We start from the raw sequence: 24,710 nt of genomic DNA on the forward strand, positions 1-24,710 counted from the left end.
ATACTTTTATTTATCTACCTCCTTTTGGTTATATTTTTTATCCCAAATTGCATTCCTTATGTCTGAATACCGGACAGATGCAAAAAGCATTTCACTGCATGTCGTACTCTGTATGTATGTGTATGTGACAAATAAAATTTGATTTGATTTGATTTGTTTTAGATAATCTTGGTTCCAGATCCACCAGTTGAGGAACAGTCTTTAAATGATCATAAATCAATTCTACTATTTACTATAATACAGGATACAAGGACTCATCAGGCCTATGAAAATTCTGTAAATTTTATGCTAACACTTCACAATCTCCAGATCTCAGCCCAGTTAATCGTCTATGAGAGTTAATCGTCAGTTTTGGACACTGATTAAACATTTGTATATTATATGACAACCATGAAACCATGTGGACTGTCTGTGTAGTGGCTTTTGTATTTAAGAGCCACTATATCCTGTATCTTGTATGTCCTGGTATTCAAACACACAGCTTTTAGTAAAATCCTGAGCTCAGAGTTTCGAGAAATCAACACAAGAAAGAATCCTGTCATATATGATTTATTCATTTGTTTTATTACACATTTAAGTAATCACAGTAAGAAAAAATACTAAATGTTTCCAAATGATTGATCTTTATATGCAGAAAAAAAAAATCCTAAAACCCAAATAAAAAAAAAGGTATAATAAAACTGATTTGCATTTATGAATATAAACATGAATAGAAGTAGCATATAAGAAAGAATGACATAAGACTGACCAGGGACAACGGAAGCTGGTGATCAAGCTCGGCCTCAGAAAGTATAAAATAAGTTATCTATTTCTACACAATATAAATAGATGAGATCACTTAAATCATGTAAAAAAAAAAAAAAAAAAAAATCCTCATTGAAAAGTGTATGTAATGACCCAATATTATCCCGTATGTAAGTAATATCATGTTATTTAAACATAAAAATTTTAACAAAATTGTTTTGACCATGAACAAATACTAATAAAGGTGTAAAATGAGATGAATTATGGGCGGGTGGCTTTACAGTGTTTTTCTGTGCTGTTGTCAACGGTTAAGCTTTCACTTCATTCTCAGCAAAAAAAACTCCTCTCATCTCCTTTCATCTCATCTCGTTTGGCTCCCCTTTACCCACTCGACCCCTACGAAGGTTGTTTTGGGTCCCGTTAGCTTATAAGTATTGCACACTGGTAGGAAAGAAGAAAACATTCCACCTGGCTGTGTATCTCTGGAAAGCACAGTATGTTCTCCAGAGCACAGAGGTTTTAAGGCACAGTTTTGGGCTCCCTTTACTTTAGGCACTGACAGAAAGAAAGGTGATCGAATGCACATAACCGGACCACCGTCACATTGGTTCATTGGTCATAGTTTATAAATATGTACAAGTTCACACACACAAACACACACACACACACACACACACACACACACATACATGCACGCTTACACACATAATCTCACACGTAAACACCCACACTTGGAATTGCACTAGGAGGGGAGATTGTCCTCAATGCTACAAGGACACATGTTTTTTCCTTATTATGGGTTACTCCACTGTCACAGATTTGGCCAGGTTCCTTGGGCAGTCCACCTGATGAAGACAGAGTAGTTGCTTAGCAGGTGAGTTTTGGAAAAAACACAGATACGTCTGTAATTCTGAAATACGTCTGCTAATGCTATTGCTGAAGTCTCAAATCTGAGTAAATCATGAATCAAAATTGATTCATATTGCTTCATTTCTATAACAGCAGCAACTCTTATCCCATGGTATTGCTGACGTGTCGAATCTGAGTGACTCGTTAATCAAAATCGATTCATGTTGATTCATTTCTATAACAGCAGCTTAGTTCTAGCTCATAGTTTATACAATTCTTATTCCACGGTATTGCTGAAGTCTGAAATCTAAGTGAATCGTGTATCATGAATCAAAATTGATTCATATTAATTCATTTATATAACAGCAGCTTGAACACTAGTTCCAGCTCACAGTTTATACAATTCTTATCCCACGGTATTGCTGAAATCTCAAATCTGAATGAATCAGTAATCAAAAGTGATTCATATTGATTCATTTCTATAACAGGAGATGGAACACTAGTTCCAGCTCACAGTTTATACAATTCTTTTCCCACAGTATCATGAATCAACACTGATTCATTTCTATAACAGCAGCTTGGACACTAGTTCCAACTCATTATTGCTGAAGTTTTAAATCTGAGTGAATCATGAATCATGAATCAAAATTGATTCATATTGATTCCTTTCTATAACAGCAGCTTGGACACTAGTTCCAGCTCACAGATTATATAATAGTAATGCATACATGTCTTTCAGGTGTCCCACTTCACTGTGGAGTCCTGACTCATTTTATATCAGACTCGCAGCGAAAAATAATCCATTTGTTCATATTGATTAAAAATGTTTGATTAGTCTGTAGCCTATGTACTGTTGAAAAAGATTAATAATATGAATAACAAAAAAATTATTTAACAATTCGACCCTGAATAAAACAAATATCCATTTTAATCTAAGCGCCCTAATTTCTAGATGATTACTCACATCATATCCCCGGAGTACCGCCAGGTGGAAGGACATGAGCTGCATGGGGATGACGCACAGGATCCCCTGCAGGCAGTCGACTGTGTGCGGCAGCTCGACGGTCTTATACGCCAGTTTACGACTCTCTGCATCGTCCTTGCAGCACAGGATGATGGGGCGACCCTAAGTGACAAACATTTTTAGCTGTTTATGGAACGATGCCGAATTGCAAAAAAAGTGCACGTTGCATAATTAGTTTTAATTCGTGTAAATTTCTTTACAAATTACTCTGGAGTCGTTCTACAAAAAAATAGGACAACATTTGCATGCAGTGACCTTTGTGACTATATGAGAATCTAGAATAATTCGTGGATCATTCGTTCGACGCCATATATAACGATAGTCACTTAGTTAGTTAGATTAGATTCTGTGTGTTACCTGTCTAGCTATGACCTGCTGCAGGGCGTTGTGACACTTGGTATAGCAGCTATCTCTCATGATCACCATGATGACAGGCATGTGGTAGTCGATCAGAGCCAAGGGGCCGTGCTTCAGCTCTCCAGCCAGAATGCCTTCTGAGTGCATGTACGTGATCTCTTTAATTTTCTGAAAAAAGTATCATGAATTGCTCGTTACTTATATTCTCTCATCTCGTCGTTACCAACATATATGTGCACCTGCACTGATTTAAAGCACTCTAAGCGTGCTCCTGAATAGTTTGGATAGATTTCATGAGTGAAATGTAAACTGTATTTAAACTGTATTGTACTCACCAGCGCCCCCTCCAGGCAGGTGGCATAGTTGTAGCCACGGCCCATAACTAACAGAGACCTCTGCTCGAACAGCTCGTCCGCGATACTCTTGATCTCATCATCAGCAGCCAAAACCTCTTTGATCATATCTGAATGAATAGAGTGAATAGAGAGATAAAGAGAGAGAGAGTGTGTATTGAATGCAGGTAACTAAGTAAAACGAACACCACCCTGAATCACCAGGCACTAACCTCAAAGAAATAATCATAGCTAAACAAAATTATTTGAGTAAAACAGCAGAAGGAGAATTTTAAACGGATAAGAGGTGTAACACGATACAACGTCACTGTCCGTATCTGTATCTATTTAATGCTATAAATATTCCTTTCTGCATAAATTTGGATTTATACCCATCTCAGTCAGATACCATGTGACGTTTTTTACACAATAAAGTAGAATAAAATGCTATATATTTTTATTCCATGTACCTGGCAGTTTTCGAAGTCCTTCGATGATCTCTTGCCTCCTGTTCTGCAGAGAGAGCCTGTCCTGACTCATCATCAGACCGAACATGACCAGAGACACAAACTGACTGGTGTAGGCCTGCACAGGAGCACAAGACAGACTCGTGACTTATTTACAGAGACGGAGAGGTAGTGAGAAGGAGAAGGATCTGATGATGTCTGTAACAGATGACGTGTCATACCTTGGTGCTGGCTACGCCAATCTCAGGGCCGGCGTTGATATGGACTCCGCAGTCGGTATCTCTGGAAATGGAGCTGCCCACTGTGTTGGTGACGCCAACGGTCAGAGCGCCGTTCTGCTTACAGTAGCGCAGAGCCATCAGAGTGTCAGCTGTCTCACCTACACACACACACACACACACACACACACCAGCTTATTTCACTATACATCTAAAACACTACTTTAGAAACACTATGCCTCATGTTTAATTCTTTGTTTTGTTGCCATGAAGCTACACTACGAAAACTACTTTTGTTGCTTTAAAGGGATTTGATAAGGCAGTTTCAAGCTGTAGTGCTGTAGCTGTAGTGCTTAAGGCAGAGCAAGCTGTAGTGCTGTACCTGATTGGCTGATAAAAAAGCAAACGTCATCCCTGTAGACCGGAGTTGTACGATCCAGGAAGTCGCTGGCCAGCTCCACCATGACTGGAAGCTCTGTTAGTTCCTCCAGGATCTGGCGCGTCTGAGCACACAGGAGGGTTCCAGATGTCAGTTTAATCAGATATTACATATGAATCCGTGTGCAAAGACATCTGAATGAACTTACTGCGACTCCTGCGTGAAAGCTGGTGCCACAGCCGATTATAATGAGGCGGCGACATCTCTTGATCTCCTTCAGATGATCCTTTAATCCACCGAGCACCACTGCACACACAAGCGCATGGGTTAGTAAGGATACACACTCCTCTCTCTACCAGCTCTTGTCTAAAATCTAATTACTTTCTGCGACAGACTTGAATCTGACGGCGTTTAAAGCGGTGTCTGTTTGTACGAGCTGCTCTAAATCATCGGGGTGTTTTAGCTCTAGAGGAAGTGCAATGTGTGTCAGACTCTACCTGTGTTTGAGTCGAAGCAGATCCGACCTCTCATGGTGTTGAAGACAGATTCTGGCTGCTCGAAGATTTCCTTCTGCATGAAGGCTTTGTAGTTGCCTGTGGTAAAAAAGGCACAATAGCTAGCATAAGTGTACAGAAGGGCTTTAATTGAGCTGAGAGAGCAGCCTATCAACCTTTAGAGATCTCATTATGTGCATTCTGTCATGCTTTTCTGATCAAAACGGCAGTACAAACTTACTAAACCTATCTGTCCTTTCCTCTATGAGCGTACGTCCACTGTTAATAAAACTTGATCATTCTTTGAGTACCTGAAAACCTGAAAGTGAATAATGCTGGAGATTTAGGGCTTTGTGTGGTGGAACAACTGCTTACTACTTTTATGTTAATGCAACACTGCAGGTGTCAAAGCAGCACTTTAGATGTTAATGCGACACTGTGGGTGTTAATGCAATACTGTGGGTGTTAATACGACACTGTGGGTGTTAATGCAACACTGTAGGAGTTCATGCAACACTGTGGGTGTTAATGCGATACTGTGGGTGTTAATGCGACACTGTGGGTGTTAATGCGACACTGTGGGTGTTAATGCGACACTGTGGGTGTTAATGCGACACTGTGGGGGTTAATGCGACACTGTGGGGGTTAATGCGACACTGCAACACTGTGGGTGATAATGCCACAATGTGGGTGTTAATGCAACACTGTGGTGTGTGTGTGTTTGTATGTGTGTGAGTGTGTGTCTGTATATGTGTATGTGGGTGTAAATGTGGGTGTTAATGCGACACTGTGGGCGTTAATGTGACACTGTGGTGTGTGTGTGGTGTGTGTGTGTGTGCATGTGTGTGTTTGTGTGTGTATCTGCATGTGTGTGTCTATGTGTTTGTGTGTGTGTCTATTTGTGTGTGTGTGGTGTGTGTGCATGTGTGTGTGTGTTGCAGACCTTTCATAATCTGCTGTAGCTCCATCTGCAAGGTCTGGATGACTCGGACAGGGTCCTCTCCAGCGCTACGGTTCATGCGGTGCAGAGACAGCTTCCCCTCTGCCACAGCCGCTATGTCATCATCCTCCAGGTAGATCACCTTATTGGTGTGTTCAATGATGGCACTGAGGGACAGACAGAGAAAGACAAAGGGACAGACAGAGACCTATAAGTGTGCTGATTTAACAATAAAGCAAACAAACATTTCTGCCTAAATGTTTCTGTTTTAGATCATTCTGTTACAAACTCATTTTCAATGATTTTATATATATATATATATAAAATACCCACATATAATATATATAATATAATATATATATATATATATATATATATATATATATATATATATATATAATATATATATATATATATATTATAAGCCGAAGTTGCAGTAATATTTTGTGGCCACACGGAGGCAGCTCTGAGCTCATATACACATATAGTTTAAGACGGAATTTCATGGGCGAAGCTTTTCTTAAAGTCTTATTTTACTCTGTGTATTATTCTAAGTACACTGAGAGACTCCTAACTCATGACCTCGTGTGTGTGTGTGTGTGTGTCACCTGGCATCAGAGGCGAAGTAAAACTCCACAGCCATCCTGTCATTCACGGAGTGCAGGGCATTGCTCTTATCCACCTTGTTGATGAAGTTCTTATTCTGAACATTTCTTGATCCTCCTGTAAATCAAGTCAAAATTACTAAAAACAGGAAAAGTTTTTAGTGTAACCTTTAGTGCGATTTTAAATTGCAAACACAATCTTCTTTTGGTTCAAACACACACGCTGAAATGTTTCTGTGCAAAGTAAAAAGTGTTTGCTACACAAACATCGTGCTGCCGGTCCGTGTAATCGACGAGACGTTTACTCTACGTGCCTCACTATTTACTTTTTTTACTCCTCTCCTTTAGCAAACACCTCAAAAGCTCGATCCAAATCCGCTGTGCTGACTGTGAGCTCGAATCCTGACAATGCCACAGCTGTTAGCAGTCAGGAGACTGAACTGAACTGTTCATACTATTATGGCACAATTACAGGAGTGTACAGTAAATATGCTTTAGAGTCGTGTACTGTACGTTTACAGGAAGGGCATTTCTGTGTCAATAATTCTAAAAGTGGAAAAAGTGTGATTTGTGGAAAATATTTCTGACCCCATTCCCAGAAATTATGGGAAAAAAAAACCTAAACCCCATAATCTTAATTATAAGGTAGAGAATTCAGGAAGATACTTAAGCTGTAAATCTGTATAATTTGATCTCTGGAAGCCAAAACAGAAGCTCTTCTTACTCATCCTAAAATTTTTATTCTGTTTCTATTTGTGTCGCCGTGTCGAAATTCTTAATACGTCTGATCTCGAGTTTCATCTAGGTCCTGTGCTGCAACATGCTTGTGCTGTTACGGTGCTGCTTTCGTCATTTCACGTCAAACCGTGCCTTTCGCCGAGGGTGGGAGGACAATGTATTAACGGAGCATTAAAGTTAAAACAGGTTTGGTGAGCCACGATTTTGTGTGTGTGTGTGTGTGTGTGTGTGGCTCGGGAGGACAGTGCAGGCTCACCGTAGTACTGAATGGGAATCTGCTCAGTGGAGAGTTTGTACTGACTCCGGATCCCAATAAGCAGAGGACTTCCTCTCCTAAAAGGCACAAAAACAGAATTTCTCAAATTCAGTAAAATATTCTGTCTGATCTCAAGAAGAGAAAAAAAACGTATACATCAGGATTTACATGACGTGTATTTCCACAAATCTGTGATTGTTTCGAACAGATGATATTTAGTGCACTACATTTTTCACGATAAGTCGTCATTTTGTTAAATTTCTGACCAGGTTTGTTCTTCGTTCTCCTTCTAGAACTTTCTGTATTTATTTATTTCTCTGTACTGTTTCAGAGGTTGTTTAACAGAATTAAAGGCAGGTTCGCCTTCTCCTAACATCCGTGTTTGCATCCTTTCTGCCGGAGCCATACGAATGAAACACGACACCTGATAAATGTGGTATTCTTAGTAATGTAGTGTGTAGTGTGTAATGTGGTGACGTGTGTCAAACAAAAGTTCCCTCGGTGTTGTTTGAACTGGTGTGTATCTGGATTAAAATAAATCACATCTATCAGACTGTAAAGAACTGCAATTCAGGACAAAAGAGTCAGACGCTGAAAGGAATGCAGAGATTTCTAAACAGGCTTGGTGAGATGTTCATTCAAATGAAGTCAAATGACAGCAGGCTTATGTAGATAGGAGGGGAAAAGTGAGGAGAGACAGCTTTCCTAACAAAGAAGAGAGAGAGAGATACACAGAAAGAAGAGAGAGAGACAGAGGGAGAGACACACATACAGAAAGAAGAGAGAGAGAGAGAGAGAGAGAGAGAGAGAGAGAGAGAGAGAGAGAGAGAATATGAGACAGAGAGAGACACACAGACACAGAGAGATACACAGAAAGAAAAGAGAGAGAGACAGAGGGAGAGACACACATACAGAAAGAAGAGAGAGAGAGAGAGAGAGAGAGAGACAGAATATGAGACAGAGAGAGACACACAGACACAGAGAGATACACAGAAAGAAAAGAGAGAGATACACAGAAAGAAGAGAGGGGGCCTGACAGAGAGACAGAGAGATACACAGAAAGAAGAGCGAGAGAGAGAGAGAGAGAGAGAGAGAGAGAGAGAGAGAGAATGAGACAGAGAGAGACACACAGACACAGAGAGATACACAGAAAGAAAAGAGAGAGATACACAGAAAGAAGAGACGGGGCCTGACAGAGAGACAGAGAAATACACAGGAAGAAGACAGAGAGAGAGAGAGAGAGAGAGAGAGAGAGAGAGAGATTATGAGACAGAGAGAGGCACACAGACACAGAGAGAGAGCTTTTGCCGATGCAGGTTTGTCAGTTGTGTTTCAAGAAGCAATTTGGATCATAAGAGAAAACCATGAAGAGATTCTCTTTTTCTTTCTTTCTTTCTTTTTTTTTTTTTTAATAAAAGACAGATTATCCTTTCACTGATGTGCACAACTCCCTGATCTGAAGAAAGCAAATGACCCGAACCAACAGCTTGCTCACTCAGGGTGAAACAAAGGCAGATGGGAGCCATTAACTCTGTACGTGTACGTGTTGTACGTGTTCTTACTCCACTCACTTCCATACGTGTAAATCAATATCACACGTTTCTGAAGGGTTACAACGTATTCGGGTGTCTGGATCCGGGATCCTCGGGCCATAAGGGCTGTTGTGTCGGTACTGAATTACTGCATGTACTCTTACTTGTCTGTGTTTCTCTACAGTCTCTAACTTCCTTCACTACATCCTATTGCACTTCCTGAAAATTTCATATTGACTTTAAGGAGTTAAAGGATGTAGTCAGTGACACACAAGCTGCCCAGACTCAAAACCCAAAACCCGGAACTCTAGCACTAGATGATTGACAGGCAACTACAGACGCCTCTTGTTCCTGATTGGTTGGACATTTACGGTCTACATCGTTTGCTTTTTCCTCCCGTTTTTACAGAACCAGGGTTTTCCCTCTGGCCGAATAATTATTACCAGCTGACAGAAAGAGAAGAACTGGACCAAATGTTACGAAACGTTTTCTGAGTTTAAAAAGCGTCTGTGGTTTGCTCGTCTACGTAGAAGAAGAAACATAATATAGTGCGAGTGATAGTGTACAGTCAGCGGGGCAGGGGTAATTTTTTAAGCACTTCTAAGATACGGTATTTCTACAGACCTGGTGACGACGGCCTCTCCTGGGAAGTGAACACTCTTGAACACGAGAGCGAATGCACCCTCCTGCAGACAAAACAGAAGATTGTTATTAGTGCGTTCCTTAAAAATGAGACTCTTTAACATACATCTGAAATCCTGAGGGAAATCCGTCATGGCGAGATTGTTAGGGTGTGTTTAAGCTGTAACAGTCCTAACGCGCACGATGTGAGGAGGTCAGGGGCCGAGTGAGAGGTGCTGAGGGAACAGAACGTCACAGTGAGCACTAAGGGAAGGAGGAATATATCAGAGCTTTGTGCTGTGTACTGAGCCTGTGTATTCACTAAGAGAGAAACCACAAGCACACACACATGCACACACACACACATACGCAAACACATGCATACACATGCACACACACAAACACACGCATACACATGCACACACACACACACACACCACACATGCACACACACACACACATACACACATGCACACACACACACACATACACAAACACACGCATACACATGCACACACAAACACACACACATACACACATGCACACAAACACACACGCACATACACACACATGCACACACACATACACACATACACACAAACACACACACACGCACATACACAAACACACGCATACACATGCACACACAAACACACACATACACACACATACACACATGCACACACATGCGCACACATGCGCACACATGCGCACATACACACACACACACACACACACACACAAAGGCACACACACTTACAAAGACGCACACACACCCAAACACACACACAAACACACCTACAACCTTTTTAAGTCACCCAGCTCCTATCTGATAGATCAGAAAGTATTAATTTTTGGATTAGGATTTTTTTTTATGTGTCTGAAGAATTTAACTAATTCGGCTGATCAGGCTTGACAAATGTTTGATTAAATTAAATCTCTTTATTATAAGATTCATAACAAGTTCTTCTTAAGCTATGAGTACATATGAAGAGCTCAATAAAAACCTAAGAAGTACATTCATTTCTTTAAGTCAGTAAAAGTTTTTAATAAAGTAGAGATAGATAACGACTAGATAAAAGCCCGTGAGCAGACAGTAAGCATCTTATAGCCGTACTGTGACTTTGGACACATGAAGACAAGTCGATGGATCATAGATAAAGATTTGAAAGAGGCATGAAAAAAGTCTATGCTAGTGTGTTTTACCCTCAGATCAAACTGAAGCTTTCTTATTCTGGATTTTCCTCTGATTTCGCCAAGTCACCCCCACTAACTAACTCACTCCCCGATGAGACTCTGGAAAAACTGTGAAAGTTAGAACAAGCTTCGTCTAAGACACCTCACGCCGATCCTTACATATTTTCAGACTTGTTATCGTGCCAAATCAGAGGAAAAGTGCTGTCTAACCTCATCTACCAACATGAAAATACCTTTTTAGCATTCAGCATTCGACACTGAATCCAAAAGCACACTCACACACACACACACTCACACACACTCACAAAAAAAAAAATGCCTGAAACATGAACAGTGAAGTCACAGTCTGTTTCTACTCAGACCAAAACTCCTTTTCCTCTCTCCCTCCCTCCGGCCCCTCTAACGCCTCCCTGAGCGTCCTCCCTGAGCCCAGCTTGCTACAAGGAAGACAAAAGACTCATAAAACCGATGAACAACAAATCCCGACGCAGCTCGTATCCATTACCGCTCTCTGGCCTCGTCAGATGTCGTCGCCCGCCCGAGAACTCACCGCTCGAACGTAATTTAGATAATGAATCGTTTTTTATAGGTGAAGAGCCATAAAGCAAGATGAATCTCTTCTAGCGAGACGGAAAGAGGAGGGGAAAGTCAAACAGGTCTTTTATAAACTAATGATAAACATCAGATTCCCGTAAGGTGGAGGACAGGAGGATAAGGAAGGATATATATACGGATACGGACGTGGCGGTGGCACGGTTTAATTAGACACGTGGACTCTGGAACCTTGTGAAAAGATTTTATGGCCCTGAAGCCTGTCTAAAGGTAGAACTGATGAGACATAAAGCCGTACATGCTTATGTCAGTACGGACAAAACCACAACACGGGAAGAATCTCGGTGTGGTTTAGGCAAAGCGTGATAAATCGTTTTGAAAATGAACAATATTACATATTTTACACATATTTTACAGAATGTTGTCTCGCTATGTCTCGTTTTAATCTATTGCAACTCCTTATACCTGAGGATATACAACAGACTATAAACCTGGTAATAACAACCCAGGAAATGGTATTGTTCTGTTGTTCTGTTACATATCCCATATAAACACATGCACACACACAGACACACACAGACACACACTCAGAAACTGAGCAACACCTGGACTTCGTTCCCAATATTATGAACACAACGTCCCAGGAGACTCTGAGTAAGAAAAACACACACACACACACATACACACACACACACACAAGAGTGTTGCTTACCAGCTGCTGGATGACACGCTCCACCAGAGTAGAGAAGGACACATTATCGCTCTCACGGTTGTCATAAAGATACTTGATCAGCTTGGGGATAACTTCAGTGTCTGTCTCTGACTCAAACTCGTAGCCTTTGGACATCTGTCAAAAGGGTGGGATCCAGCATTGCCATGGTTACACATACAAGCAAAAGCTAAATACATATATATTTTTTTTTGCTTAAAGAAGACAAGAAACGGATTCTGAGGATTAAAAGATGCTAAGTGCAATAATCAGATGAGATCACACCCATAGAAAGAATTAAGTGTTCTGTTTCTATAGCTTCATAATGTGAGGGTTAAAGAACATGGACTAAAAAAACAAAAAAAGACGCCGTGTCCAAAGACGAAGACCTCGCTGGATAAGTCATCTGTTCAGCTTTTCAGCCAAGTCTGGCATCATTTTCTCCACAGGAAAAACAATTCTGATTACTACATCTGTACTTCTTTTATTTTTTTCCCTCACAGCTTCCTTAAACACAGTTAAGATCAGGCGTCTTATTCGACGCTACGTTTTTTTTATCATTCATACAATAGAATGTATTCGAAGCATGTGTGTGAAAAAAATAATCACTCACCAGATACTTCTTCAGTTCTTTGTAGTTGGTGATAATGCCGTTGTGGATCACCACAAACTCTACAAAGAAAAACAGACATTGTTAATGAATAAAGAATTCGAGCGATGCTGTCAATGCATGTACCCTATTAATTAAAAAAAGAATTAAATAGTGATTTCTATTAAACCATAATGCAGCAAAAACATAATCTAAACCGTGTCTCTCTCTCTTTCTCTCTCTCTCTCTTTTTTTTTTTTTTTTCCATTTCTGACCTTGTTGAATTTCTAGCACAATTTACAAACAAATTTAGGTCCTCACTTTGGTTATTGCTTATAAAAGAATAAAAGAACGGTAATAACAATGTTATTCGGATATGTTGAAAGGTCATAAGTCCTCCACATTAAGAAAGTTTTCTCGATCATAAAGCCGCACGTGATCGGCACCGTGATCGACGTGATCGGCAGAACCTCCTTCTTACACGTCTGTGTAATTTGTTGCTTACAGAAAAAAAAATGGGAGAAAAAAATACTTTAAAAAAATACAACGACTCGGATATAGCGGCTCTGATGCTCCTCACGTGTTCCTGTCCAAGAAGCTGTGAATTCTGGACAGGAATTTTTCAGAGGAAAGATTTTCTTGAAATCAATATATCCAAGTACAGTTGATAATAATAATAATAATAATAATAATAATAATAATAATAATAATAATAATAATAATAATGACTGTAATGTGACTAACTGGTTGAGCAAAATAATGTTGACAATTAATGCTAAAACAATTGAAACGTTAATCAACACACACACACACACACACACAAAGGCATTAAAGTCGAAGGCACACAACACCGCAACTCAGCTTAGCTTTATAAATTCAGCTCCTCTAAATTTAAGGACACGACCTCTCCAGTTATGATGTCACAACATTTCGAGCCCTGCGGTCTTACTGAATTAACGCTGCGGGATTTGGTCTTTGAACTCAAGTTCAACAGGTTATGCTAGAATGCCCATTCTTACCTAATTAATTTGTCCTACACACCCAGTGTACACATCAGCACCTATATATGTTAATGAAGAGGTGCAGTACGGACATTTATTGTGTTTATTTTTCTTACCTAAATAGGAACAAAATCAAGAGCTAACTGTTAGCATTGAAACGTCAAATACATAACGGCGCTGAGGATTAAAGGGATTAAAGGGCGTAAAATCTATCTTTGACCGTTTGTCCAATTCGCTGGAGGAAGTGTAAAAGCCTGGGACGACTTAGGGGCACACTCAGTCCTCCTTCGTTTATTATGTCTTACGGAAACAAAATAGAAATCAAAAGTTGATGTAAATTAACTAGAAATCTAGCTAAACCTTCAACCTTCTTACGCCCTCAAATCCTCCTAAACGTGACCAAAGCTTTAGTCTAATCTCACTAAGAGGAAGGTCTTGGGACGGTCACTAAACACGTCTGTGTATTTGTAAAACGATTGAATTCATCCTAAAGTTTCGAATTTGAAATTTCCTAAAATTCACCATCAGCGCTTAGATTTAGCCTGTAAACAAAGTTTAGAGCTTGAAGAAACTTCTTTCTGTCTTTACAGTAAAATGTGTTGAGATTGTTGCGATTCTACTTGACGTGCTATAGTTAAGACGGAGCGTAGCCAAGTTTGTAGTCGAGTTTCAAGAAATTCTTGTGTTACAGCTGAACACTCCTACCCAGACACAAAATCTAAAGTAGCTATAAGCAGGCGAGTGAAATAATAGTGAACAATGTTTGCAGACATCAATCATTAAGTTTACAGAATTTGGCAGACAGCCTTATCCAGAGCAGCTTACATTTAATACCATTTTATACATCTGCACAATTGAGGGTTAAGGGCCTTGCACAGGGGCCCAGCACTGGTGTCTTGGTGGATCAGGGGTTCGAACTCCCAACCTTCCAGTCAGTAGGCCAACCCCTTAACCACTAAGCTACCACATCCCACATACAAATACGTACAGATATTATTTAAAACAACGTAAACACTGTACACGATCCAAACGTGTCCTAGTGCATATATTCATTCATTCATCAGAGTCCAGTGTAAATAGTGCTAATAATGTTTGTAGGGATGTTTCAGGGATGTGTGATCCATCCTAGACTACATTTGCTCCAATATCTGTATATCATTAAGAGCGTAGCTTAAGTGCTGCTTCTCTTGTGACTGAAAGTAGTTCAGGATGTAAAATCAGTAGCTCTAAATGGTTCTTCTGCCCTGAGGCTGTCTAATGGATTCTGTCTGCTGTCTGGTTGTTTCTTTGCTGAGGTCAGCTGTCACATCTGCACCGAACGAGTTACAGCCGGTGTCTTTTATGTTTGCTCTGATCTGCTAAGGATGAGGATGTGTAGAGATTTCTAAGTAACAGAGAGTCATGTGGCCTGACAAATGACTACATAATGGCTGGTCAGATAACAATCCAGATGTTACGCTCCGACTAATTATTAGGCAGCGTAATGGTTAGGTTACGAGATAACAGAATGCACTGGGTCGAGTTGGATAGCGCTAGTGGGTGTTACCGTTGTTCTTGTCAGAGCGATGAGGGTGACTGTTGACAGGACTGGGTTCCCCGTGTGTCGCCCAGCGAGTGTGTGCGATGCCAAAGTGTGTGTCCAATTCCATTTCCAAATCAATCGAGTCATTCTCTGATAAGAAAATTGACACAAATACGGATTAGAAACAGGTGATTAAAGTTAAAGTAAACAAGAGATAGACACAAGACTCACTGTACAGCTCCTCATCCAGCGCTTTCACTTTTCCCTTCTTCTTAAACAGGCAAATGGTTTCTCTGTCATGTTTCCCAGTACCATCCACCGCAATACCTGATCCAAACAGACAGACAGACAGACAGATCATAAAAACCCAGAAGAGTGATTTGTTCGTTCACACAGAGCATAAAGAAATACACAAGCGTTTATCAGTCTGATCACCAAAGACAAGAATAACAACATTGTACTGTGACAGAAAAAGAAACCTGTTTGCTCAAAATTTGCTCATAATGTACGGAATAAAAGGCATTCGCAAGGATAAACAATTTTTATATGTTAAACAGGATGTACCCATGATTTCTTTACTGAAAGACTTTTCCTTGCATTCTACAAATTTAATCGATACACATTACTGTAGGTTCATGAAAAAAACAAAACAAAACAAAAAAAAAACCAATCCAAAAACACTAAAGTATTCGCTTAAATCTCTGTTCAAACAAACTACTTCTCATTTAGCTGACGGAGAAAAGGAGCACCTGGGGCTCCTTGCTGCCAAAAAGTACATGAAACAGACCCTCTGTTCAGCTCTGAGTCGTATCTGTTACGAGAAGAACACCCTGCCATGACATTCAGCGAGCTGGGAGGAGTTGGCTCACCTGCAGAGTCATAACCCCTGTACTCCAGCCTCTGCAATCCCTTCACTAGCGTCTCAAAGATCTCCTTCCTCGTCCGGGGAACTCTGTAGTTCAGGTAGGCGAAAATCCCTGGAGGGAGGTTTAGAGAAAGGAAAAGTAAATGCTAGCAGATACAGGTGAAAGTGCTTCCTTTCTAGAGTATGCTTCAGATGAATGAACAGGGAGGAAATGAGGACACAAACTGATGTGTTTTAATGTGTATCAAATGTACAATGAAAGAGATGTAGGAGAAATAGCAGAAAGACAGGATTGCACCCGAATTAAAAGTAATACATGGTTTAGAAATGACTTTAGGGTCGTTTACAAGCAAGTAAACAAGGAGACTTTTCATACAGCCACGTAGCTCGTGTACTTGGACTACTGGCGGCTCGCGCACATCCGCATCTGTACTATTAATTAACTAACTCTTATTAACCTAGTTAAAGAATATAATTTACGGTTAATGTTAATGACAAATCTCTCTCTCTCTCTCTCTCTCTCTCTCTCTCTCTCTCTCTCTCTCTCTCTCTCTCTCTTTCTCTGATTACTATTTTTTCCCGAAAGCGACGACATATTACGCACAAGTCAACATCTGGATCTGTGTTTCACTCTGCAGCTGGAGGAGAAGAAGCTTTACACACTTACCGCACATCTTAATGCTGTCCTCTTTTCAATACAAAGTGAAAAAAATCGCTGCTTTAAGTCCTTTCCCTTTAGTGCGCACTTACACACTCTGACACACTCTGACACACTCACACACACACACGCACGTACGGTCGTGTAAACACACCCCCACACACCGTCTGTGTGCAGCTTATAAACGCGACTCGACTGCCACACCTCTGACTTCCATGTCAACGCAGGACACGCCCACTTTTGCTCTTCCATGGGAAACTATTAACAATACAAAGTCATTTTAACAATAAAGAGGCGTCATGACGTCAGCGCGCACGACCGCGCCCATGACAAACCTGTATTATTATTATTATTATTATAACTATTATTATTCATTCATTCATTCATTCATTCATTTTCTACCGCTTATCCGAACTACCTCGGGTCACGGGGATATTATTATTATTATTATTATTATTATTATTATTATTATTATTATTATTATTAACTTAAATGCTGTGAAAATATTCTGTGTAACCATCCATCCATCCATCCATCCATTCATTTTCTGTACTGCTTATCCTTCACAGGGTCACAAGGATCCTGAAGAATTTCCCAGGAGACTCAGGGATCAAAGCTGGGGACACCCTGGACCACACACACACATACACACACATACACACAACATGCTCTATAGTTGGGGGAAGAAAACAGAGCTCCCAGACGAATCCCCTAGTACAGGGGCAAAAATCGAACCCCCAAACCTCCTGGAGGTGCAAGGCAAACATACTAACAGTCACCATGACCCCTGCAAGGGGTAACTACAGAAATAGAAAGTTAAGAACTTGCTATAGATAAAATGTCATCAGTATCAGTAAGCTATCTCATGAGTCTGAATATGTGTGTGTGTGTGTGTGTGTGTGTGTGTGTGTTGGTGGGGGTGTGGGGGGTAATGACCTGAAGCAATCAGAGCCACCAGCACCTCCACACAGACCTCAGGACTCAGAGCCAGGAAATAAAAAAAGGGAATTACTTCTAGCAGCTTCATGTTGTTTTTTTTTTGGTTCAGTTATGTCATACCAATACACTGGTAGCATTAGATACAACAGATAAAACTCTGAAGAATTCCTTTTATGGTCATACAGGTTGAAGGTCTTTCCAGCCTTATCTTTACTCAATGTCTCCTAAAGGTGAACGATAAAAAAAGAAAGAATTCTTGCAAGGGAAAACCTTAAATGTATTAGATGTTTCTCCTATGATTACTTCTACTATGGACATTAGTAGGGAAACTGAATCAACTTTTCTTTCTTTTAATCTTTGGACCGTTTAAACTTCCTCATTCTTACATTTTTCAGAACGAATGGCTATTAATCTGATCACATATGTTTCTTTAAATAAACAAGGAAATGAACTTCGTCAGTAATCAGATGCGACAAGGGTATAATACGGTTTTGATGATTTGTCGCTTTTCATACTGTACGTGTTTTTACACAACGACTGAGAAAATTGATTCATGAGTCACAAGTGTCTCTTACCAAGGAAAAATCGAGGAGATATTGTATTAGCAAGATCATTTACAGAAGTTTTATATTTAAATCAGGTGTATTAATAATCATTAAACGGTTAGAAGCATCACATAGTGTTAACTTATGAACCTTCCTGAACTTCCTTCTTCCGCCAATTCCATTCATTGTACAACTTGAATATTTCTAATTTATTTTTGAACTATTTATACATCTAATTTTCTTTTCACTGCATGTCGTACTGTGTCTAATCGTGGGACAAATAAAATTTGAATTTGTGACAAATAAAAATCTAATCGTGTGGCAAATAAAATTTGAATTTGTGACAAATAAAAATCTAATCGTGTGGCAAATAAAATTTGAATTTGTGACAAATAAAAATCTAATCGTGTGACAAATAAAATTTGAATTTGAAATGAAATGAAATGGGGGGTACGGTGGCTTAGTGGTTAGCACGTTCGCCTCACACCTCCAGGGTTGGGGGTTCGATTCCCGCCTCCACCTTGTGTGTGTGGAGTTTGCATGTTCTCCCCGTGCCTCGGGGGTTTCCTCCGGATACTCCGGTTTCCTCCTCCGGTCCAAAGACATGCATGGTAGGTTGATTGGCATCTCTGGAAAATTGTCCGTAGTGTGTGATTGCGTGAGTGAATGAGAGTGTGTGTGTGCCCTGCGATGGGTTGGCACTCCGTCCAGGGTGTATCCTGCCTTGATGCCCGATGACGCCTGAGATAGGCACAGGCTCCCCGTGACCCGAGGTAGTTCGGATAAGCGGTAGAAAATGAATGAATGAATGAATGAATGAAATGAAATGAAAATGGACACCTCGTAAACTTCAGAGCTCTTAGTTGAAGCTTTGAGGAATTGTCTATTTATGGAATACATACCATAACACACCATAACACACCCACAATCACACACACACAAACACACACACAAACATAATACAGTGGCCAAATGTATTCTAACATTTTGCATGAGTAGACAGTCTTAAATAATACTGGCCTTGAAAAATTTGAATAATATTCTTTTCCTCAGTGCACAACAATCTGTAATGTTGTGGAAACATAAGCAAATAATTATAGCTTCAGAAATGCAAATACTTGTGTCAGATTCCAAACTAAATACCACACCAAATTCTACTTGAAAGCATTTATAATAATAATAATAATAATAATAATAATAATAATAATAATAATAATAATAATAATAATAATAATATTATTATTATTATTGTTATTATTATTATTATTATTAAGAGTAGTATTTACATGTTTACATAAAATGTTCAAGAACAGGACAACTCCACCTTCATTTGAATCAAAAGGCATTTCATTTAACACTATAGTGTGACATCTGTGTGAACAAATCAAACATCTAAACATCTAAATCAAATAAACGTGACAGATTATATGACATGAATAGCATTCATTGACCCAACCCATTAATAATTGAGATTAATTTCTCTCTCTCTCTCTCTCTCTCTCTCTCTTACATACACGTGTACACACACATTGTGATCATGTCAACGTTTTTCAGGTTTTTCTGCATTTCATTTTCGTTTCTTCAACTGCAGGCGTGTTGTGTTTTTGCTTTAGAAGTTCATCTGCTCCTTAGAAAAATGATCCACAGAATATCAGATTGATGAGTATCTGTACCATGTGATGAGCGATGAGTATCTGAACCATGTTTCGGTTTGGTTTCTGACCCAAAATATAACAAACACAATCCTTGTTGTGAGATCTGTATGATTACGATAAATACCTAAAGCCCAATCTCTGCTCTCCTACTGTTTTGGACTTTCTTTATCTTGCTCTAACTGAAAAAATCGATTTTTATAGATCTAAATATATCCAGTACCTCAAGGCCACAATCTCCTGGGTCGTTCAGTTCAACATTAAGAAGACACTTATTATTCTGAGGAAACCTTATATCTTAATAAATATGGTTTGTGCCTGGGTCTTTTTTTTCTTCCATTTTTCTATTTGAATATAATCCCATAATGTTTTCCTATCAACCAACAGCCCTGCCTCACATCTGTACACATCTGTGTAGTATTAAGCTGGTTGAGAAATGGACTCTGGACCCCCCTGAGTGTTTCTCTGCTCAGCAGCTATGGAACGGATAAAAAGAAGTCACAACTCATCCATACACACTATAACCACAGTGGGCAATAAAGTCTGGGCTTATAGAGTGGAGATTGTGAAATAACTGACCCAGAGCAGTGCCTTGGAGAGCACACGGATGTCGGATGGACGCTAGGCACATGATTGTGTATTACGATTACACCCGACACTCCGTCACACTGTTTCAGGGGTTTGATTCAAGTTTCAGGGGTTTCCTCCAGACACTCTGGTTTCCTCCCACAGGAAAAACGCATGTTGTAGGCTTAATTGTCCATAGTGTGCGTGTCCTGTGATGGACTGTTCAGGTTGTCCCCCAACCTTGTACCACGAGTCCCCTGTGAATGACTCCAGGTTCCCTGCAATCATAATCTAATTCTATTGAATTAAATTTAACTCAAATAATATTACGCTTTTTCTTTGTGAGTAACTTAACCAACTCAAATTAAAGGTTCAATAAAAGATTATGTATTTTTTAGACCTCCAGACAAATCAGCTGTAAGCAAAATATAAAAATGCGGTAAAAGATGAATTAACACTGGCAGCACTTTTCCATGACGAAGTCACTTATTACCGGTGAAGGGAAAAAGCTGGACACAGAATTAACGTTGCTTCTGTAAACGCAATTTGTATAATACTTCTTTTAACTGTGTGATCTGCCGGAAAAGGACCGTGAAGGAGCACATGATTATCCTCATGAATCCAAACTTAGCTTCTTTTATAATGTTATAACATGGCTGTCAAACAGAATAGCCTTAGATAGTGATGCTAACAAGGCATACATGCTAACAACAAAACGTAGGGCTCATAAAAGCTTTTTACACAGAAAAACGTATTATAGCATTATAATTCGGCTCAAGCAGTTGACATCCTGGCAGTTCTTTGCTAAGCTAATGCTAGGTCTAGGTAGCCTGCACGCTCTAGTGCCGACAGTAGTTTCTGGCGCTTTGGGTTCATGGGGTTCGAGGAATAAAAAGTCTTGACTAATGCTCCTAATGCAGATGTAGATATTCCTGGTTGATAGAATAGAGTGCTCTGATTGAAATGCAAATAAAATACATGGAGTAGACCTTACGGGCCGTTTCAAACAAGCGGGTGTGTTTGCCTGACCTTAGTGCTTTTGTTTTTTTTCTTCTCTGTGTCATAATTCCTTAAAACATGTTTACGAGTTGCCTTTGTGGAGTGCAAAGGCTAATATTGTAACCTCGGGTGGAGCAAGAGAAAGAGGTTAAGATGTTATACTTTTAGGACGCTTTGTACTACGCTAAAACTGAGTTCACTGCATGGCCATGTGCATGCTCACTTTAATGGCTCTTACATGTTCCAACAACAAAAAAAAAACTGTAATGACTTTGCAGTCATGAGTCTAAAACTCCCATGTGGAGAAAACGAGGGTTGTTGGGACGGAGCATGCCGTAAGCTGTGAATGGAAACCACATGTAGGCCGTATGACATGGTAGTGTATCTGCCTGGTATTATGTAACACATCCCTCGCCCTCGTTCCAATTTATTAACTGCATTCTGAGTGTGCTAGATGTTCCAAGCTATCTCCAGTCCATGGCACACGGTTTGGGTATAAAGAAAGCAAGCGATTCATCACAAGACACATGTAGTATCAAGAAAAACAAGGAAATGAATAAGGTATCAGTTACAGAGAAAGCACAAGGAAGGCATAACATAACACATTTAAGTGGTAATTCTTGTTTTTTCACAATAGCATCAAGATATTTTACGAGGTTAGTAAGTGGACATGAAAAACGATCTATGTAATCGGACGTGGTTGACTGAAGAACTGTAAACATTCATGCTGTGCGAGTGAGACACTTCCGTTCTGCCCACGAACACTGGGATGCTGGTGACCACTAACAGGGTGGTGCCACTGACAAACACTGGTTTCCACTTACAGCCGGATTCAGCCATGGTACAACAAATAAAACAAAAGATTTTCTCACAGAAAGGTTCGACTACAGGAACAAGATCTGTACTGTATGACAATCTAAGAAAAAGAGGTTTCTTCAAGTACAAAGGATCTGAAGAGGTTCAATTAACCTGGAATTCTGTATGATAAGGAGATCGACACAAGGTTCCTCCACCCTAAATAGAACAGAAGCCTTTATTTTGTCACCTCTTCATTATAGCACAGTAAAATTCTTTGGAGGTTCGGGTCAGAGTGCAGGTGGCAGTTTGGCAGAGCTGGGGCTTGAACCCTAATCCTCTGAGCAACAACCCAAAGCAAGCTTGAGTCACCACTGCCCGATAACTAACTACCCGCTAACTAACTGCCCGCTAACTAACTGCCCACTAACTGAAGTTCTCGAGGGTTCGATCCAGACACACTGTAATCTCAGGACAAAGACACACAGTTTTTGTGACTCTGTCATGGAAATACAGTCAGCTCCAGAATTATTATGTTCATCTAATAAGCAGGAATGACTAAATAAAACAAACATTACACACGAGGCTCTCAAGTGGTGCAACAGAGAAGCGGTTTGGGAGATCACGATGTTGCTACAGAGCACACAGATCAAAATCATACAGAGCAAAACTGGCTGTGAGCACCATGTGGGTGGGATGCTGTGCTCTCTGCCCTGTCAATCAGCATGACTCTAACCAATCGCAGGGGTCTGTGAGCTCATGTATACGAAGGAGACCTTCCTCTCGGAGTGTGAAGAGGATAGTTCGGAAAACTGAAATAAAAAAAATGACAAAATTATTTAACTAAAGAAAGGTCAAATATTGGTTAAGAAAATCACGTAGCTAATGTCTTGTATTAAAATGTAAAACCATCGCAAGCCATAAATGCATCTAAAATCATGGCTTTTGATTTTAGAAGGTCACATTACTCTCAGCCTTTTGTTTTTGTACGTCATTTCCTGTTTTTCCGGCTGTCAAAGAGCATAAATATGTATCAAAGCACTTCACATTTTTTAAAAGAGAAAAATGGTTGATGAACTCGGATAACGGACATGAACACACAAAAGCAGATAGATACCTGACTCTCGTGTAACAAAGGCCCAGGAGGACGCAAGTGCAGATAATTTGTGCTAACAACACACTAAATGACACGATAACTTTGAGCATAGACATACACAAATAAATAAAGAAACTTAAATAGCATTGCTGATGAGGCGTAAGATAAAACCTGAGTGATAATAGTCATGTGACATGCTGGGGGTGATGGGTAATGTAGTTCAGAGCTCATTTCAGCATAACCATGACCGCAAAGCACATAAGTCCATAATGAAAAGTAGGATTAATTGTGTAAATTTAGCCCTTCTGCTTTAAGAGTCATAATTCATTCATTCATTCATTCATCTTCTACCACTTATCCGAACTACCTCGAGTCACGAGGAGCCTGTACCTATCTCAGGCGTCATCGGGCATCAAGGCAGGATACACCCTGGACGGAGTGCCAACCCATCGCAGGGCACACACACACTCTCATTCACTCACGCAATCACACACTACGGACAATTTTCCAGAGATGCCAATCAACCTACCATGCATGTCTTTGGACCGGGGGAGGAAACCGGAGTACCTGGAGGAAACCCCCAAGGCACGGGGAGAACACGCAAACTCCACACACACAAGATGGAGGCGGGAATCGAACCCCCAACCCTGGAGCTGTGAGGCGAACGTGCTAACCACTAAGCCACCGTGCCCCCGAGTCATAATTCACCTTTCTTTAAATCGATCCTTAATCAATTCATTACTAATGTTATTAAATAAATCAATGCGTTCCAGAGCAGACTGACATTTAACAACTGACATTGTCTCCCTAGTGCTCTGTAGTGTTACTGAAAAAACATCTGCCTCTCCAGGGGGGCCCACAGATGTGCCACAGCTGGAAATAGGTAAACTGAAGAGTTCTGAACACAGTCCCCTTTGGTAGATTTTAATAATCACCAGCAAACCAGCACTTTAACTTTAACATCCTGTAAAGTATCCGCTTTATCACTGCCTTGGACTCTTTCACTATTTGAGAAGCTATTAACAATAAGAGTTTTGAGTTTACTAAAAAACGCTTAAGGTAAAAGATCAGATTATGAAAGGGTAAGGTGTCTTTAAGATATTTGCTAAGCTCCAAACTGTTAGAGAGTATTTACTTTAATTCAACACATAATGTGATTAATAATATTGTTGTCAATTTGATAAGCTGCTTAAAGGAAACAAAGCTTGCTAAACTTGTTCGAGATTAAACGATCCAACGGTGGATTTAAAAAAAAAGAAAAGGTTTACCTTGTCTGAATAAATTCGTAACAGTCGATGTACAGCTTTGTATTCTTTCCACAAATTAAAGCAAAAAAATCATCAATGTAACTTTACAGAAATGACGAAAGTAACAGTAGAAAATGACGTCAAGCTGATTCTCGATGCTGACGGTAAATTAGTTCTTCTTGGATCATGAAACTAAAGCAAAGAAAATTTATCGCTAATTT

The 24,710-nt window shown here is 39.9% G+C and overlaps 1 protein-coding gene across 1 annotated transcript; it reads right to left on the reverse strand.

Moving 5' to 3' along the window:
- Positions 1-543: 543 nt before the first annotated feature.
- gfpt2 (glutamine-fructose-6-phosphate transaminase 2) lies at positions 544-16,817 on the reverse strand. Its single transcript, XM_060890402.1, has 19 exons — positions 16,659-16,817; positions 15,996-16,103; positions 15,358-15,453; positions 15,151-15,276; positions 12,628-12,686; positions 12,018-12,152; positions 9,560-9,621; positions 7,404-7,480; positions 6,413-6,527; positions 5,808-5,971; positions 4,868-4,963; positions 4,579-4,676; positions 4,374-4,494; positions 3,995-4,152; positions 3,777-3,891; positions 3,310-3,437; positions 2,975-3,142; positions 2,558-2,719; positions 544-1,589 (listed from the first exon to the last, which is right to left on the reverse strand). Exons 1-19 carry the CDS (start codon positions 16,663-16,665, stop codon positions 1,545-1,547), a joined length of 2,040 nt encoding a protein of 679 aa, XP_060746385.1. The 5' UTR covers positions 16,666-16,817; the 3' UTR covers positions 544-1,544.
- Between the last annotated feature and the right edge of the window lie 7,893 nt (positions 16,818-24,710).

This window comes from Tachysurus vachellii, chromosome 17 (assembly GCF_030014155.1).
Source record: "Tachysurus vachellii isolate PV-2020 chromosome 17, HZAU_Pvac_v1, whole genome shotgun sequence".
NCBI classification, from domain to species: Eukaryota; Metazoa; Chordata; class Actinopteri; order Siluriformes; family Bagridae; genus Tachysurus; species Tachysurus vachellii.